This window comes from Paracoccidioides lutzii (assembly GCF_000150705.2).
Source record: "Paracoccidioides lutzii Pb01 unplaced genomic scaffold supercont2.19, whole genome shotgun sequence".
NCBI lineage: Eukaryota > Fungi > Ascomycota > Eurotiomycetes > Onygenales > Ajellomycetaceae > Paracoccidioides > Paracoccidioides lutzii.
In genome coordinates this window covers 184460-203819 of record NW_015440965.1, presented here as the reverse complement: position 1 = coordinate 203819, position 19360 = coordinate 184460, and the positions used below count along the sequence as shown (strand labels likewise).

Genomic DNA, 19360 nt, shown 5'->3' with positions numbered 1-19360 from the left:
TATAGGATCATGACCTCCTCTGCCTCTTGTGCATTGCTCCATCGTAGCTTCCCCTGTAGTCACTGCTGCTGGCGTCGTGGGATCCGCTAGATCCTCTCCTTTTCTCGCGTGTTTTCTCCTCATATCCCGTCATAGGGGGAGTCACGGCGGCTCCCTCCTGTCCAGCAACAGAACGTAGCTTGATCTTTTGGCCCCGGGCTGCGACGAGCTTCCCACCCCAGCTCCCCCAAATGTCGAGCCTGAGGAGTTCCTCTTTCTCTTCATCTCCCTTTTCTCTCCCCTGCGACGGCGCCTCTCTTCTTTCTCTCTAAGTCGCGCTTCGACCTCTGCTGATATGTCCTCTGTTTCCACGCGACGGGTAGTGGAAGCTGCATACGCATTCTCCCAATCACCAGCCTCACCGCGACCGGATGAGAGGCGCTTCTTCCGTTTGCTAGCGGGTCCAGTTGTCGTAGTGAGTTCGCCGTCCCCTTCACCCATCTCATCATAATCCAAGAAACGCCTTTTGCCCCTTTTCAGGTGATGTGGGAGGGATATTTGGGCAGGTTGCTTGTCAAATACAAAGGGTGGCGGCGGTGCCCCAGCTGCATCTTCTCCAGAAAGGCAAGTTGGAATATATTCGCCTTGCGCACTGGATGGCGTGGGCAGAGGACCATATGCAGAAGGGTCCGCATTTCTATTCATCGCCCTCAGTTCGTTAACTCTGTTTATGGGTTTCCCAGAGATGATTCTACTTGCTGCGTGCTGCGGCATCTATTTCGCGTATCAGTCCGTGCGTATCACATGTGATCGCTGGCAGGCATAGGAGGCTTACAAATTCAGTCCGCATGTCCTCCAGCTGTCTCAACAGCTCCTGTGTTCGATCTACCATGGACGAGAGGGCGCGGGACGTGGGACTGTCGGTGAGAACATGTTGTTTTACCATCCCACATATCTTGAGATGATTGTTCAGGTTCAGTTCATGCTGCGAAAATAACTAACAGAAAACAAAAACGCAAAGCAAATGGCATTGGATTAGCAAAGCATATCCCCACGACCCTTTTTCGTTGAGTGGATTCGACGGCAGAGCACGCTTAGCTTAGCCTCACCTCTAGCCACGACACAGATTCAGCCCTAACCTCAAGGGGCTGTGGTTTGGTCATTTTACTGCCTGTGGGCCGCCAACATAGAATTATTTGATTTCTGGTAAGTTTCTAGCTGGTATGAAGATGCTGCCGGTGGTGTTTGTTGACGGAAAATCCAGTATGATTCACAGTTGAGGTTGAAGCTAAGGCCCGCGCCAGCCAATCAGTTGGTCAAAGCTTCGAAATCCCCTAGCAACGGCTGTGGCGTGTTTAGTTCCACACTAAACCAACAAAGCATCCTGCAGGCACCGTGGGCCGCTGGCTGGAAATCAACTTCGACGCCCGACGCCCGATGGCCGGATCTAAATGGAATGGACCGCGGGTGGGATCTATGGCTAATCATCCAGCCTAGATGAGATGATGGAGGACTAATAGATCGCGATCGCTATCCTTTCGCACCGTCGGTTTGCATCACAAAACAGCCTTTGAACAGACTACAATTTCGTTCAATTGCCGGCAGGTCGAGTTACTGGAATAGACCAATGGAAATAAATGGGATCTTTGGAGGTGATCTGAGAGAAGGCTCATTAGCTCTTTCAATCTAGTTTCTGGTAGTATCCAATGTGTCGTCAATTTGATTATCTTGCTACCGTTGCGACGATGAGCACGCCAATGACGTCAGATATATTTAACATCATCCGCTCTAGCCTGTACATATCCCAACATACATGTCATCCGTTGTTTTTCCGCAGTCGCAAACAGAGGACATTCAGGTTTGAACTACGGATTTAATTCAAAATTATACTAGAGCTAGGGCAGCTTTATCAGAAGTTGGCAGCTTATTTTGAATCCTATTAGAGAACATATCTGTGTCCAGTCTGCAGGAGATTGTAGAAGAGAGCATAAGGAAATGAGTATAGAGAAGAGAAACACTAAATTTAGTTAGGGACCACGGAAGAAGAAATCTAATTGAACTCTAATTCATACATACTTCACGCAGGCACAAAACGGTAGGGTATCTGGGTAAGAAGATACTTGACAGGAATCGGTGACCTATGTTATATCAAACTATCCATTTGGTATTTTGGGGTATGGCATAGCCGCTGCGCACATCGCGACAGCAGAATGAAACAAAAACAGTAAAGATAAAAAAAGGGATAAAAGGAGAAAAAGATGAAAATGACGTCATGGATGGATTGAGCAACTAATAGAGGAGGAAGGTGAACATAACAGCAGGAGAATAAAAATCGCCACTTAGCCCGGACTAGAGAGGATGCAAAAGAAATAGGTAACATATTAGATAGAAATAAATAAACAATGCAAAAGGGTCTCTCATCGTACAAGGCACACGGAAAGCGCATACAGCAGTGGACCATATAAACAACGGGGCAGAAGAAGCGGCCGGAAAAGTAGACCCATTTCAAAACCCTCCAATGTGTAAAAATCCAGTATAATTCTGCCCCAATGCACGCGCCAGCACATAATCAAGACAGCATTAAATAAAGCTTGTTATCCATCCATACACCCTGACACCACACCCTCACCACGCCCCCAAGTCATGATCAAACCTCGATAGTTCCTTCTCAGCATCCTCCACATCCTTCTTCGCCTTCATACGCATGTAGAAGATCGGGCAATCCCTACTCGAGCAGATGACCTCGCAATGCAAACTGCCCTGGCACCGCTGGCACTGCGTCCATAGACGCCCAAACCGCACCTCCAGGTCGGACGCCTTCGTTAGCGTCTTGGTGTACAGCTCACCGAGCCGGGGACGACAATTTTCGCAAACGGCCCCATCACTCCCATCCTTGCTTACCAGGGGCTTCTTGCAACCCATGCAGGTCTGCATTTTCTTCGTGAATTTCATCAGACCACCGAGCGTCGGAGCTGCCACGGAAATGGATCGTGTGTGCTCGCCGGTAAGCAGCTGGCCAGCCTTCTTCTCGCCAAGGATAGGCTCGAAGATACGTGTGAGGGGTTTGGCGAGCTGGTTGTCAAGATAGTATTTTGTGTCTATTGGGATATTGTTTTCGAGGACGTAGATTGGATCTTCTGATTTTTCATAGTTCTTCGATCCTCCGGCGCCTTTGACGATGACATACGCGACTCGATCGCCGAGGGTGGGGGCAGAGCCGGCATCACGCTTCTTCATTCGCTCGGCGAGTTCCACGTGGGCCTGCTTGGCTGTATAATCTTTCTTGGAAAGCGCCTTTGTGATCACGAGTTTAGACATGTCGATTTTGTTTTGCAGGAGGTCGGAGATCGTGTTTTTAACGTAGCTGTTTTGAGAAAAACCCCTGGGTTAGTAAAAATAAAAATTACAGTCAGGGAAATAAGATAAATGGTCATACTTTTGGGCGCCATCAACGTCCCGTTCGATCAGGATTTTCTTCAGAACAGTTTCGATAACCGTCTGTACCATACGACAGTTATCTCTGCGGACGGTTTCAATACCCTTCGTATCCATTTTATCATACTTCTCCGGCTTCGTCCAGTAGAGACCTGCGTACCGTTTCTTGTTGATAAGGAGGTATGGGAAATACACTTTCTCGAACTCTAGCTTGATCGGACGAATAAACTTGTCTGAGACATAATCAGCAGCCTCCTGGCCAAGCTTCATTGCTTCTGCAAGATCTTTCGTCCCAAATTTGACCATGACAGAGTCCGTATCGCCATAGACAACCTGGGCATCGTTAGAATACCCGTTGGCAATGGTGTATTTAGCTTCCACTTCTTCTTTTGTTTTCTCGATCATCTGACGGCCATAACTTGTCGTGCTACTGGCAATGGGCAAACACGGCAATTTACCAACAGTAGCACCGGTAAGACCGTATACACTGTTAGCACTGACTTTTAGAGCAAGCTGTCTTCCGTTTAAGACAGCCTTTTTAAATGGGTCTGTTTCCACTGCAAGTTCCTTTTTTGCACGCTTTCTGGCGCCAAGGAGTTCTTCCAATATCTGCGTCAGAAGACCTTTGCGAACTTTTGCTGTACAGAACCGATCCCCGTTTGGAGTTACGATATAGTCTTCACCTTCCTTCATCCCATGCGCTTCGATAGTCGACTTTTTTAGAAGGGTGGTATAGCATAAATTATGAGCTTGAATAATACTGGGGTACAGGGACGCAAAATCGAGAGTTGCGATTGGCACATCGTAGTACGCTCTGAGAGGTTCAATAACCGTGGCTCCTTCATATTGTTCACTTGTTGCCTCATTCCGTAGATTTGGAATAACCAGTTGTTGTTCGAGAGCCTTACGGAACAATTGACTGATGAATTTGACTTGCTGTCCACGGGAAAGAAGGAAATTGAAAGGGACACCAGTAACCCTCGCCATTTCGGTATAGTTGACGAGACACATAAGTTTATCCATAAGACGTTGAGGTAAATAAGCATCCTTCAGACAGTAGACCGCTAACCTTCGCCTCGAATCAGCAGTCCCGTTGAAAAGTTCTGTGATCATTGTGTGATGGACATCCTCCTTTTGCTCTCCCAAAAACTGCGCACATACGGAATTTAGAGTGTAGCTCCGAAGTTGATGGTCCCGCTGAACAAGTTGGAGAAGATCGAGCTGGATTCTACCACTAATATTAGTAGATTTGGATTCGCGGTTACCTATTTGCTTGCTGGAGAACCTGGCATCGCCGACACGTGAAGCGACCTGTGTCAGTCTTGACCAGAATGGAAACTCTCTACATTTGAGATGTTCTGCCCGCTTAATGAGGTACGGGAAATCGAAGTTAGCAATATTGTATCCGATGATAACGTCCGGGTCAACCTCCACCAAGAACTCTTTCCAAGCCATTAGCATTCTTTCTTCGGTGTCGAATTCCAAAATTTGGGTATTCACGATAAGGCTACACGTGTCCAAGACAAACACATTTCGAACAAAAGGTTTTGATTCCCCATAGCGTGTAACAACATTCGCAATTTGGATTACCGGGTCCTGGTTCGCTTCAGGAAACACACCCTTTCGACCCGCGCATTCAATATCGAACGAAAGGATTCGGAGCGGTGCCATTTTTGCCCATTCACCATCGTTAGGATGGGCGATGAGGTCACGATAGTGTATAGAAGCCTCTATTTGACAGTTGGAAACACGTTCAGTTAAAGGGAGAAGCTCGTATTTGGAAGCTGGGGCCTCAACCCAAGACATGCCAGAGATCTTGAAAATCAGTCAGACAGAGCATATGGAATATTGGTGAGATCACAGGCTCAGTAAGGAAGTACTTACACCTGTATCGATCATAAATCGTAAAATATACTCGATATTATCAAACGTTAAAATTCCATCAACATCGCCCCTCCACATGCCTTTATAATTCGCCGCACCATTTTCAATCGTAGTTCGGAGCTTATTAATATGTCGCGGGTCCGTTACTGTGATTTTTAGGTAGGGACTTTTCTGATTTCCCTGAAATCCAAAAAGGTTTTCTCTCATTACCATCTGTACTGAATGTATTGCTGGCTGGTGGAATTCGAGTTGTGCCTCAAGATAAGCCTTGAAACCCTCACAGTCGGTTGGCACAAATGAAACGGGGGCAGCGACGTAGAGATAGTGTAAGAAATGAGTAACATGTAAGAGAACCGAATGGCCATTCTAGTATAGCAAGAGACAGCCTGGTCAGAATAAAAATTATATAGTTAAATACTCATACTAGAAGTTTTCCGGCTGCATACCTCTGTAACCCCGAATAGCTTCACAGCAGTCCTACCCCCTGCAAGTGTACCCTCCTCCGCTTCAATTTGCTGAAAGCAAAGTACGTCTCGAGATGCATCGAAGTCATCTAAACTTGGTCGTGCCCACTGCTGGTCTTTTTCCGCATTGCTTTCTTTGAGTCCCGAGATGTCTTGAGTCAACTTCTCCAAGACATCCTCCTCAAACTGACTTTTATGCTGCGATTGACGAGGTCCCGACGAGAAAAGTTTTCGATTGCCAAGTTGCGATGACAAGTTAATGCCACTTGGAGGATGGTCGATTTCCAGCTTCCGCTTCTTTACAGTATAGGGAGTCTTAGGCAGAACATTCTGGTGATTGATAGTAACATCGCCGAGGACTCTCTTTTGCAGTGGTTTCAGCATCGTCGAAGTCATTGTGATTGTTGTTCATAAATTGCAGCTATCCCCAAAATCAGCGACATATGGACTTTGCGGACCTATGTCGGTTTTGTTGGCAAATGTTGGCTGAAATGTTGATTCCCGACAACGCGTGTCGGTTGCTAAATCATTTAACACGCCAAAGATTTACGTGACGTCGGATACAATTTAAGGCGACGCCAATTTACGCGTGGGTTTATCACGTGACTGGAATTTTTGGGCAAGGGTTAGAGCGTTTTATTTAATATAAGGCACCTCACATGGACAAAACAAAATAAGAATCTTTCTACTCCGTAATTTCTCCGGAAAGCTCTATTGAGTATTATGAAATTATGATTAAACATATGTTATAGATGGTATTTTACATCCAAAACGGTGCGGAATATGCAAGCAGAAACCAGCAGACTCAAAGCGGTGTCTAACCAGAACACGCGCTTTCTTTCCAACATCGACCAGAAGAATGCATCTTGATCGTATGTGATAAGACCCATACAGAGGCTACTATCCATCGGGGAAGCAAAAGTAGCGCACCTCCTAATTCAGAACGTTACAAGGATAATGAATAGCCATCGCAAATGAGCCAAAGTGGTGCACATACATCTGGGTGATTACGCATAAAAGTAGCAAAAAGGCCCGTCAACTGTGCTCATGACCTCGCTCATAGTCAACGGCGGTGCAAGTGGTCCCAAGTCGATGATATCATGTAAAGTCCCATTTCGTGTGGGAGGGATGTTGGCGAACGTAAGAGTTCCCCACATCGCATCGCGTCGCTCTTTGATATCCAGCCACTGCCATATCGACCAGAGGCGGTCAATTTGGCCGTGGTGAAGGAAGAATGCTGGCTCTTGAGGGCTAGAATAAAAGTCGGTATCTAGAAGGGAGGCATAAAAGTTAGTTCTTTCAAGACATTGTAATAGCTTGGTAAATAACTTCAACGAAAGAGACGGGGATCGGAAGTGGTATTGAAGTTTGGCTGGCAATACATACGCTGTCCAGTCATCCCACCCAGAAAAGTATGACCGCCCCCATGTACCCCAAAGTAATTCAGTGGCTCACCGTTAGGGCTTTCGTTCTCTGGTGTCCCGGCGAGTCGCGATTGGAATCCGACAATGTCTCTGCTCGCTTCGACGGTCCACGTTGACCAATTGAAAGCGGTGAACTGCTGGCCTATGTAAGAGTTCATGTCACGTTGCAGACATCTGGGATTGTGTCTCAATGGATCATCTAATCGCCCCCCAGCCATAGCGACTGGACCTAGATTGGTGGTCAGGTCAGAAAAGGGGCCAGACTGTACACAACCTCCTCCAAGTCCGGCAGGGAACTCGCGGCCGTTTGCTGGTGGCAGTGGCGGGGGAGGAGGGAGTTTGAAAGTTGGCGCCCTGTTTTCCAAAGGAGCACCATCGCTTCCCATACTATAAGGCGAACCGTCAAAGACGGGAGATTTATGTGGATCATGGACATCGTATCCCCATTCCCAATAGCTTTTTTGGGGGTTAAAACGTCAGTATATGTCTCTGACAAGCTGCAGGCTAAACTAAATAGGGCAGACCATACGGGCTAACTCCCTGATATCCACATTGATCTTTGAGCGCCTTCTCGTATGCATGGACGAAGTACCGGTGCCAGGCGAGGAAGTTGAACTAGAAATTATTAGCGGTTGAAGCCACGTGCGGGGACATGGGTAGATCGGAAGAAACATGCATTGCCATGAATGTTTTGCGTTTTATTAATGTGCACAGCAGCAAAGGAGTCGAAAAGGTTTTTGGAACCTGGAGCTTCTTTCTCGGTAAATAACGACGGTTTGGACTGAAGGCAGTACACGGCGTCGATATAATTCCGTCTTTCCGCCTTTGACAAAAACCGCCTATGGAAGAAAATTAGGACAGACAGTTAATGTGATACGGATATGTCATAAAGGCATTGGATCAACTCACCACTCTTTTCGAATGGTTAAATTTTTCGTCGTGCACGCGGGTTGACTTTTACCCCCATTATCATCGCCCTTATCACAACCATCATCGCCACCACCACCATCCTTACAGACAACCGCATTATCCTTCTGTCGAGGCTTTAGACGCTGGTCAAGCGCCTCCTTGAGATTGTATCCTGCCTCATCTTGCAACTGTAGCAGACGTAGTCCTTTATCAATGAAATCTTGGTTGTTTCTGTCATGTGTTTTAGGGCCTCCTAATGCCCCAACTATCGAAAACTTGCAGACGGCAATGAAAGTCACCAGAAGGTATTTCATCTTGATGGGGCAATCAAAAATGAAACTATCCAGGAAAATAGGTGCTAGAGGTTTAGCTTAAATCTAATAACAACTGTTTGGGCGTGGGCATCGATAAATAGAAAGAGACATACTGTGAAAATAGATAACGACAGTGGGATTGGGAATACAAAACTAAAAGGAAAACAAACAGAGACAGATATGGATTTATAAATATAAATATAAATATCAACAGCGTTGGACGAGCCTCTTGGCCTATACACAGGAAAAGGGGTACGTTTGTCAGCTTAAAGCAGATACCAATCAACGATTTAAGGAGAGAATATAGTGCAGGAATGTTTCAAAACAATTGGCCCATATCGATTGTGAATACTTGGAGCAGGTTTCCATAAGAAAAAGTGTGTCGACACAGAGCCTCTGCGGATCTGGATCTGTCTGCACCTTCTTTGGACGATGCGATGCTGCCAATGGAACACAGAGCGCCGATCGGACTCAACGATGACAGACATGGATGGGCGATGCAGTCAAACAACGTCTGACGAGACTGTGGGTATTGACTGGAAGGGGTATCTATAGACAGTTGAATCCGGCTTCATGGAGATAAATTGGACACAATACCAACTCAATGCATAAGGAGATGTCACCGATTGTGACTGTGGACTCCTTCAATGTCTGACATACACAGGAAACTCTAGTCCAATTACAAGGCTTCAATCGCATAACATAGGGGCATAGATGCTTCGATTTTGGATTGAGATCAAAACACACAGTTCACTCACGAAATCGCCGTGAAACTGCAAAGAAATGAACTTTTAACACCATTCTTTCGCAGAGGGAACACCAAAATTCTGAGATGATCGGAGATTCGGAACAGACGAAACTCGAGAAAGGAAGAATGCTTGATTGGAGAGAGAGAAACCTTGGAAATGAATGTTACACAGCGACGGGTGACAGTAGACCTCACGTAATCCTATGGGAATTTCCAAGGTTGCGGTGTACAGGGAGCGGATACCGACCTGGAAGAAGAGAAATTAAACACTGGAAGGTCTTAACAGAAGAAAGTCACAGCTTGGAATTGAAAGTGATTCACACTGTATGCTGTACAAGCAACGAAGTGAGAAGAACTGGATCTGGTGGGCTCCCATTCATACTCGAGGGGTGAGGTCATAATTGCCAGGAGATCAAAACCACAACGTGGTGTTTTACCTCAAGGTAAACATGTATTCACCTTGACAAAGGTGTAATAAACATAAAACTCCAAAATAAAAAGCTGGTGAAACAGCAATTCTGCATTCTTAACAAAGTGGACCAAACACCGGGAATGGCAACTGAGCCCAATGTACGGCTGATGAGAAAATCACCAAGGATACCCCATATTTTGCGCACTTCATATGAATTCAGAATTGAGCCATAACTGAAGCTCCGCTAGCTAAAAGGTGGAGCCAAAGCTGAAACAACTCGGGTTGTCAACTTCAGGGAGGTCTGTCATCCAATTGCTAGGTAGAAATTTGAACGTCAGTTGTACTATCACCAACTCAACAGCGTCCGCCACTCGTTTCCGAATCCAAATTTATACCTCAAGTCTACCTTATCAGGTAGTCACTAAAACCGATTTGAGAAGATGTGAGATGAGCGACCCGATGTCTGGTTTGCTAGTGTCACGACAGATTGGGTGAGACACCAAATAAGAGCGAACGGGGATCGCTATTGAGATCCAAATAGCAAGCAAGGGCTGGCGCTTTTCTGATATGCGCCCCTGAAATCTCGATCAATTGCGGCACCTTTAAAAGTCTCACCTGGATTTCCAGGACCAACTTGCCTTCGATATAACATTCCTTCGAATAATCTAAATTACCTAGAGGCACTGCTCATGACGGCGAATGCAGCGGTCCGATTCAAAACAGAGGTATGCCACACCTTATATCCATGAGGAGCGGCATCAGAGACACTTTTGCTTTCAAGTCAACCTGATGAAAGACATTATTGTTTCCCATTCATGTAGGTTGGCAGTATGTTTCCTGAAAAAGCACAAGTCAGATACCTAGGCAAACTGTTTGGGTAATAAAAAAATCCTTATTGTTCGATTCCGTTGTGCGTTGATTTTTCATATGGGTTAATTTGGTTGAATGGTCCCCTTCTCAGAAAACCCTTTGACTCCCCTCCGTGTCTGAGATTCGGAAAATCATGGGAAGTCGAAAATGTGTAAAACTTTGCATATTTATGTCTTGATCAAGTCTTTAAGAAGGAAAGTCAGATAACCCAAATTTGGAGTTAGCCGAGACAGCATAAAAAGAAAGACTTTACATGTCCACCAAACAAGCATCAATGGTGTATGTGTCTCTAGACCACGGCCACCACGTCACTTAATATTCTACACAACGCAGGTATGATGGGTGTATCCGAGCCGTTGAGACTTTGCTTTGCTTCACACCAGCTAATTCAATCTTTACCAGGCGACTAGAGTCTGGCCCATTCACTTACTGCCAGCCATCCACTCCCTCTTGCTTTTAAAAGCCCATGGATCTTTTCCAGCATCTCCATATCATGGAGCCATTCGCTGTTTCATGTCTTTCACATGCTGTGAACATCCGAACATCCAAATAGTCCAATGTTGGCCATTAGATATCTTCAGCGCCGCGATTATTCGAAGAGCGTGAAAGCATGTAGTGCTTGTAGGTCAACGATCCCGCAGGGACTACCCAGTAAAGTAGCTGCATTAAGATGATGCCACACGAGAATTCCCATTGAACAAAAGTGAGTCCACATTTTGGCTCCTGCTTCGTCCTCGGATCTAACAAGTTGCCATATGGGCTGTCGTGGAGATCCATGAGGACTGTCGGATCCATCGATCGCGGAACTCAGACAAACTGACGAACCCGAGGAGAGGGAAGTTGGACGATGGTAAACATTTCAAAGTCTATTGACATCAGTAATAACATGTAAGTATCAGATCCATAAACGCAAGGTCACGGAAATTTGCTACTCACCACTTCTCGTGAGCTTCATAAGTTGACAATAGAGGGCAGCCTCCAACAAAAAGAGGTTGCCGTTCAAGCCCATAATAAATCCCGGTGACATACAAAGGTGCTCATTCTCGTTCTCACAAAAAGACACCTGCGATCATTCAAACCGTTGTTCACATCTCTCCCTTTTGGCTCTTATAACAGCTCTTTCATGATCTTATGTAAGGTTTACATGTGACTGATGATGGAAACGCCAATAAGAAGCTGGCGGACATTTTTAGTATGTATTTTAAGGTACCAGACCAGCAACGTAAATACATGGAAATACCAGAGGATACTTTCTAACCGTGCCACGCGCACTCACCATTAGTGAGTGCGTCCCACCGTAAAGAAAATATCACTGTAATGAAAATCTCTTTCTTGTATATTCATCACCAATCTTCAAAAATTAATAACCACCACCACCATGCCTAATAATATTAAACATTCGGAAGATCAGATTCAGATGGCATTAGACACCATAAAATCAAATCCAAATTTAAAAATCACGGATGTGGCGCGAGAATTCAAAATTCCATATGGAACTCTGTATGGTGTCAGGGCTTCAATCTAGGCGCAGGTGAAACAGATGTTCGATTGCCAGCTAGGTAAGCTATCTAGACGAAATACTAAGATGATTCCTAAGAGATGGGTTCGGGGAAGGCTCTGTTTATATAGCCCTTTTCCTTAGCGCCAGTTCCCACGTTTTACGTGTTATTCGTATGCGGGGTAATTGTGGGGTTGGTTGCTATGCCAATGCCTAGGCAGTTGTGATTACCGATCGCCTCGGCCCGTGGCCTTACGCTGTCGAGGAGGCTGGACGGGGCCCGCCCGTTCTACGCCATCACATATGGACGCGTTAAGGGAAAGAGATCAAGGAATATGAGGACTCCAATCAATTGAACATTGAGTGACAGTCAGGAGGAAGTGATCAAGAAGTGGATTCATCAATTGGATGAAGTGAATTCATCAATTGGATAAAAACTTTTGCTCTCCTACAGTTGAACATATTGAAGCTACTGCAAATTGAATGCTGAGTTGTTATCATATCAATCCTGACACTCCTCCTACTGCGGGCAAGATGTGGGTGTATCAATTCATCAAACATCTACCAGGTTATAAGAGGATCAAGCAGAAACCTATGAATCCAAAACAGGTGTCAAATAAGGATATAAGCTTTGTTATCAACTGGTTTGACTACTATGAATCTGTCTTCAATCAGTATAAGTTTCATATCAGTGATATTTATAATTTCAATGAGACTGGGTTTCAAGAAGGAGAAGAGTGTGGACAATAGACTATAACTACCCATCAAGATGTCAATTCTGTCATACAATCATCATATTCTCACAGGTTAATAACAGTGGTGGAATACATTAGTGCAGATGATATAGTGTTGAAGTCATTGATTATAATGAAATCAAAAATTTTTCTAGAAAATTAATATATATATTTCAATTTTCCTGATGATTATGCCATCATTATATCTGAAACTGGTTTCACTAATGATGAGATTGAATTTGAATAGATAAAGTATTTTAATACTACTACTAAAAAACATTAGATCATCAATTATTACTGCTTGACAATCATAAATCTCATCTTATTGAAAAGTTTTTTCAATATTGTGACTTTCATAATATCATTGTATATAAATTCTTATCTCATATAAGTCATCTTGCAATCTCTTGATAGTGTGCTTTTCCAGCAATATAAGTATTATTATACAAAAGTGATTAATGAGGCTGCTCAATACAGATATGAACAATATAATAGCAGGCAATTCCTTGCTAATCTAGAGAGTATCTGTTATCAAATCTTCAAATTTACTATTATTTGAGCTGGATTTGCTGATCATGAGATCTATCTAATCAAACAAGAAGTAATCTTTCAATACATGAGACAACATAATATAGATAACAGCTCAAAGCTACTTGTTTATGATGATGATGATGATAAAGAATGTTATAGTTTTACTTCTATAAGGGGCTGAACCCCTAGATTTGCTCTGGCTGGCTGACTCAGCCTAGCCATTGTTTGCACATGCGCACGTGATCATGCTACGTGAGCTTGCTTAAGCTCATGTTCTCATCTCATTCTTTTTGTTAGGGAGCGAATGCGAGCTGCATAAGAAGAAAGACTCTCTGCGTTGCTAACTGCTATATAACGAAATACTAAGCTTGATGGGATGAAAGGGGGTGCTGGGGGCCTGCGTGGATTATAACCACCTGCATGGTCGTGTGGTCACGTGATATGGATTAGGCCTAATCGGGCGCCGAGCTTAATCCGACGTCGAGTCTAACCGGGCACCGGCCTTCGGTCGGGCTCGGTCGGACGCTGAGCCTAACATCACCCCCCGGTCTAGGGGCAGGCATGTCCTCATGCCGGTAGGTCGTCATCAACCTCGTCCTTCAGGTAGCTGTCTGTCTCCCATGCCTTCAGCCACTCATCTAGTCGCCTTGGGGGTCCAGCTTTTGTAGGGTTAGCCTCATGGAAGTCGCGTATGGCGTGTGGTGATCCTTTGAAGTCGCGAGCGGGGTACCATGAAGAATCCTCATCAAACCCCTTCCAGCGCACCCGATACTGCAGCTTGCTCCGGCTTATTCTACTGGCCAGTATACGATCTATTTCCCATTCATTCTCACCATCTATTTCAATTGGGTCTGGTGGTCTGATAGTCTGGCCAGGTAGAGGGTCTCTGGAGTCCTTGCGTAGCTTGTCTGGGGAGAAGATTGAATGAATTTTCATTGTTATGGGGAGGTCCAGTTTGTAGGCATTGCCCACCTTTTCCAGGATTCTGAAGGGGCCGGCATTCTGCTCTGCCAGTTTACGGCTTGGTCGATCCATCTTGTATGATTTCAATGTTAGATAAACAAAATCTCCTACTGCAAAGTCAGGCTCTCGATGGTGCTTGTCAGTCTGCCTCTTCATCTGTTCCTGTGCTGTCTTTATGCCTTTACTCGCCTGGTTTCAGATCTCTCTCATTCGGTGAATGAAGCTCCTTGCTGCTTCTCGATTTCTTTTCTCATTCATGTCCAATTTCTCCGCCAGTGGTTGCCAGTCAAATGACATTCGGGGTTCATATCCATTTGCTGCGAGGAAGGGGGAGATCCCTGTGGAAGCGTTTGGGGTAGCTGCGGAGGCATGGTCTATAATGGGCAGCCACTCATCCCAGTCGTCTTGGTAGTAACTGACATAGGGGCGAAGACGGGTGGCAATGTATTGATTCACCACTTCTGTCTGTCCATCAGTTTGTGCATGATGCGCCGTTGAGAGTTTCAGTTTTATGCCCAGGATCTGTGTAAACTCATCCCAAAAGCTTGATATGAACTGGGGGCCTCGGTCAGAGACAATTGAGTCAGGCGCCCCATTGTATGAATAGTAGAATCGAATGAATAGTCGGGCCAGCTCCTGGGCTGTAACTCCCCGGGTGGTTGGAATGGAGATTGTCTTCTTGCTTAGCCGGCATACTATGACCAAAATGGCATCATAACCTGTTTTGCTTTTCGGCACGTCCATGAAGTCCATTGCAATATGCTGCCATGCCCGTTCTGGTATTGGTAATGGCTTTAGCAAACCAGGAGTCTTATCTCTTGGAATTTTACTGATCCGGCACACATGGCAGTTCCGAATATAGCGTAGGACGTCTGTCCGCCAGGTGGCCCACCAATAGCGTGATTGCACCAGGGCCAGGGTCTTTCGTCCTCCAGGGTGTGCTGTTGAAGCTTGATCATGAATTTCCTGCAGTAGCTTGGCTATCAGGGTTTCCTTTTCCTGAACAGGCACCACTAGTCTTCCATTGTACCGTAGCACATTGTCCTCCATTGTATAGGGACTATTCTCATCATCTGCCTGCTGCCGCAGGGGCTCAATTGAGGTGGCTGTCTTGTTTAGAGACACTATGCATTCAGCAATGCTCTCTTTCTCTGAGGAGTTGATGCTAGCAATGTCTGTAGAGGGAGTGATCTGGGGGTCGAGGGTCTCTGGTCCTAGGAGGATCTGCATACGGCCGTCCTGTTGCCTTCTAACCTGCTCAGGCCTGCTCAGTGCGTCTGCTAGCAGGTTGGCCTTGCCTGGTCGATACTTGATCTCAAAGTAGAAACGGGAGAGGAACTCTGCCCAGCGGGCTTGACGTGCATTCAGCTTCTTGGTAGTCATGAAGTATTCCAGTGCACGATGATCAGTGAGGATCTTGAATCGTTCCTCCCGTTGTAGTCCCTCAAGCTCTGCCCGCCATTCTTGTAAGGCCCGGACTACTGCCAGCATTTCCTTATCATGAACTTCATAATTAAGCTCTGCACCATTCATTGTCTTTGAATAGAAGGCTACTGGGTGCCAAAGGTCATTTTCAAATCTTTGACTTAGTACCCCAGCCACTACTCCGTCAGAGGCGTCAGTCTCAATACGAGTCTCCCGCTCAGGGTCATAGTAACGCAGTGTTGGAGCCTCCACCAGCTGCCTCTTCAGTTTTTCAAAGGCTGATTTGCATTCTGATGTCCACACAAATGGGGTAGTCTTCTTTGTCAATTGGTACAGTGGCTTTGCGATTCGGCTGTAGTTCCTTATGAATCGTCGGTAGAAATTGCCAAATCCTAGGAATGACTGGACTCCTTTGACTGTGGTGGGGGCCTGCCATCTCACAATGGCAGCTGTCTTCTCTGGGTCTGCCTCAATCCCTTCTGTACTGATGATGAACCCTAGGTATTTTGTCCTCTGGACTGCAAACTCACATTTCTGGATGCTGGCTTGCAAACCCGCTGTCTTTAGTCGGTCTAGCACTGAGTTTACCTGCTGCTTGTGCTCCTCCAGATTCTTGCTATAGATTAGAAGATCATCCATGAATGCTGTCATAAACTTGTCCAGGTAGTCAAAGAAGATACTGTTAACAAACCGTTGAAAGCAGGCAGGGGCGTTTGTAAGGCCAAAGGGGACCACCCGATATTTATAGGTCCCGTAGCGGGTTCTAAAGGTGGTCAGGTCCTCAGACTCAGGGTCCATTCGGATGCGATGGAACCCCTGCCGAATGTCCAACTTTGTAAAGTATTTCGCCCCATTGAGTCGGTCCATCAGCTCATCTATCAGGGGCAAGGGATACTGATCTCGTTTGGTTATAGCATTCAGCTTGCGAAAGTCAACACAGAATCGTAGCTTCTTCCCACTACGGGCAATCAGGATTGGGGAGGCGTAGGGGGCTGAACTTGGGGTGATGAAACCCTTTGCTAGGTTGGCTTCAAGGTAGGTCTTCACTGCCTCTAGTTCCTCTAGATTCATCTTATATAGAGGCGCATGTCCAATGCCCTGGGTGAGGTCAACATCAGGCTGGAGCTCTATTTTAAAATCAACATTCTTCCGTAGGGGGGGCAGTTCATCTGATGCTTTCTTTGAGAAGCAGTCCTCCCGGCCTTTCAACCATTCTGGTAAGTTGCTGATCAGCTCCTCATCAGACTCATCCTCAGCTCCCACTAAACCCCGCTTCTCCTCAAGCTGTTTATCAATTTCATACAGACTGGTTATGAAGACTGTTGACTTCTTGTTCTTCATATAACCATGGAAGGAAGCAGCCCCAATGAAGTTCATATCCATCATCTGTGGTGCTGTCTCCTCCCAGGTCAGCCCCTGCCTCGTCTCAGGCATCACGACTGAGCTGGTCCCTTTCAATCTGCGGAGCTGAGCCTGATGCTCCTGTCTGATCTCCTCATCCAGCTTGATCTCTCTTCGTTCCACATCCGCCTGATGCTCAGGCTTGGGGTCTGGGCGCTTCAGTACTGACCAGGGTACTATCTTCAACATCGGCTCCGCCACCTGTTCAGGGATAGACCGTTCACTCGGCCAAACCAGGCGTTGGTTTTTAACATCAAGCCATATATCCTGTGCTGCCAACCACTTCCGTCCCAGGATGACAGGGTGCTGGCCTAGGTCTGTTACCAGCAGAGGGACATTCTGAAATCTCCGGCCATCCACCCAGAGGTTTAGGGTCAATGTGCGGTCTATCACCCCGCCGGGGGCGCCATTGTATCCCTTCATGCGGCATTTGAATGGGAGTTCTTGAAACTTCCTATCAAAGAATCTTGCCAATTCTATGGCATATCGGGTATCAATAAAATTCGCTCCATTTGCTCCAGTATCAGCAAGAGAATTTGTAGAAGTAGCAATTCCATTGTAGGCTAATTTGATTGGCACATTAAAGCTTTTCCCCCCAATCAAGTCCTTCATCTCAAACCTCTCACAGACTATTGAACTACCTGAGGTGGAGTCTTCTCTCAGGCTCACTCTTTTCCCGAATCTGCTGAAGGCTCAGGGGCATCATTCCCTGTGAGCTCAGCAATCACCTGCTGGGACTTCTGCTTTGCAGGGCAGTTCCTGGCAATGTGGCCTTTTTCCTTACAGTAGTAGCACTGAATATCCGGACGAGAGCTCAAGGCCTCCTTCACAGTAGGGGATTTTGTTGTAGAGATGCTGGGGGGTGTTTGACTGTTGGCGGTCCGCAGGGTGTTCTGCTTGAAGGTATTAGGCCCATTTCCCCGCGAGCTCTTTGATTTCTGGGTGGCATTGATTGTCTGGAGGGTGTGAGCTGCCTGCGCACAGATTTTCTGAAACTCAGCATATGTATCAGTGGTCGCATTGGCTACTGCTACCATCTTCTGGAGGTCAAAGGACAGCTTGTCATTGAAGTCTGTCTTGTAGTCCCCCCTGGCAATCTTGGCCTCACCTGCCAGGTGTAAGAATTTTGTGACAAATTCATGATAATTGTCCCCATTGCGCATAATCAGCTTGCGATAATCACTCTTGGCATTTTGCAGCTTGTTAGCATCCTCATATATTGACTTGAGGTGCTCAAATATCTCTTCTGCAGTCTGATATCGCTCGGGGTGGTCCTCTTCCATACGGGGCGCAATGTGACGTGCCGCGTCCCCATCAGTCCGGTTTTCGATGTATGCAATCCTCATGCGTTCAGTAGGGTAGTGGTCAGCGTTCTCCCGGAGCTTGTTCTTCATCCGGGAGAGCCAGTGTTCAAATTTTGGCTCCTTGCCGTCAGTGAGGTGTTTTGGGTCATCAATCTTGACAGACCTCCGGGTAGTCTCAGAGGGGGTGACACCTCGACTTGCTGCTTGGTTGCTGACTGTCATGCGGACCAGGGTGTGGCTAAGTTCATCGCGTTCAGCAATTAGCTCATCAATCTGGCTTTGCTTGACAGCGGCCTGGTCAGTGGCGTTGTTCCGTTCCATCCTCAGACGTGTGATTGTATCCCTTAGTGTTTTTTCATCGTCAAAGATGCCATCAAAGATCGCCGCCAACTCATTATAAACACGGTCGCTGTCTGAGTGGATTGCCTCTCTGAATTCCTCAATTGAGACGCGTGGTTGGTCAGTTGGTCTTGTTAGGAGGTATCGCCAGTCCTTTCGGCCCCTTCCAGGGGGTTGGGAGCCTGTGGTGGCCATCTGATGTTGGATTGAGCCGTTGTCTTCAACAGTGCTGTTGTCTTAGCAGTTGATCTGACGCGTTGTCAGGCTCTGAACTAGCAGGTTCTAATTCAACTGAGGCACTCAAGTTTTCTGCTGAAACCTGAGTGAGAAGGTAGAAGGGAAGCTTAGTATTGTGTTAGGGAGCGAATGCGAGCTGCATAAGAAGAAAGACTCTCTGCGTTGCTAACTGCTATATAACGAAATACTAAGCTTGATGGGATGAAAGGGGGTGCTGGGGGCCTGCGTGGATTATAACCACCTGCATGGTCGTGTGGTCACGTGATATGGATTAGGCCTAATCGGGCGCCGAGCTTAATCCGACGTCGAGTCTAACCGGGCACCGGCCTTCGGTCGGGCTCGGTCGGACGCTGAGCCTAACACTTTTCTTCCCTTTCCCAAGCAATTCGTCCTTGTTATATAGGAGGACTAGCCTCTAGTTCTTAGAGCTTAACCCTCTACAACTTCACTTTCTGAGACCTGACCCTCTACTTGCATTTTCTCAGTTGA

General features: G+C 46.3%; 4 protein-coding genes across 4 annotated transcripts; all 4 read right to left on the bottom strand.

Annotated features, from left to right (window-relative positions):
* Nucleotides 1-7: 7 nt before the first annotated feature.
* PAAG_06602 (hypothetical protein) lies at nucleotides 8-1142 on the bottom strand (the record flags this gene model as incomplete). The annotated part of the gene is made up of 4 exons (XM_015845934.1): nucleotides 8-157; nucleotides 217-753; nucleotides 815-976; nucleotides 1089-1142. 4 exons carry the CDS (start codon nucleotides 1140-1142, stop codon nucleotides 8-10), a joined length of 903 nt encoding a protein of 300 aa, XP_015700160.1.
* A 1462-nt stretch (nucleotides 1143-2604) lies between these two features.
* PAAG_06601 (DNA polymerase delta catalytic subunit) lies at nucleotides 2605-6158 on the bottom strand (the record flags this gene model as incomplete). Its single annotated transcript, XM_002791385.1, has 4 exons — nucleotides 2605-3343; nucleotides 3416-5229; nucleotides 5299-5664; nucleotides 5745-6158. 4 exons carry the CDS (start codon nucleotides 6156-6158, stop codon nucleotides 2605-2607), a joined length of 3333 nt encoding a protein of 1110 aa, XP_002791431.1.
* Nucleotides 6159-6769: 611 nt separating this feature from the next.
* PAAG_06600 (tyrosinase central domain-containing protein) lies at nucleotides 6770-8409 on the bottom strand (the record flags this gene model as incomplete). Its single annotated transcript, XM_015845933.1, has 5 exons — nucleotides 6770-7032; nucleotides 7149-7642; nucleotides 7716-7801; nucleotides 7839-8025; nucleotides 8096-8409. 5 exons carry the CDS (start codon nucleotides 8407-8409, stop codon nucleotides 6770-6772), a joined length of 1344 nt encoding a protein of 447 aa, XP_015700159.1.
* Nucleotides 8410-17656: 9247 nt separating this feature from the next.
* PAAG_12245 (hypothetical protein) lies at nucleotides 17657-18829 on the bottom strand (the record flags this gene model as incomplete). The annotated part of the gene is made up of 1 exon (XM_015847760.1): nucleotides 17657-18829. One exon carries the CDS (start codon nucleotides 18827-18829, stop codon nucleotides 17657-17659), a length of 1173 nt encoding a protein of 390 aa, XP_015702610.1.
* Between the last annotated feature and the right edge of the window lie 531 nt (nucleotides 18830-19360).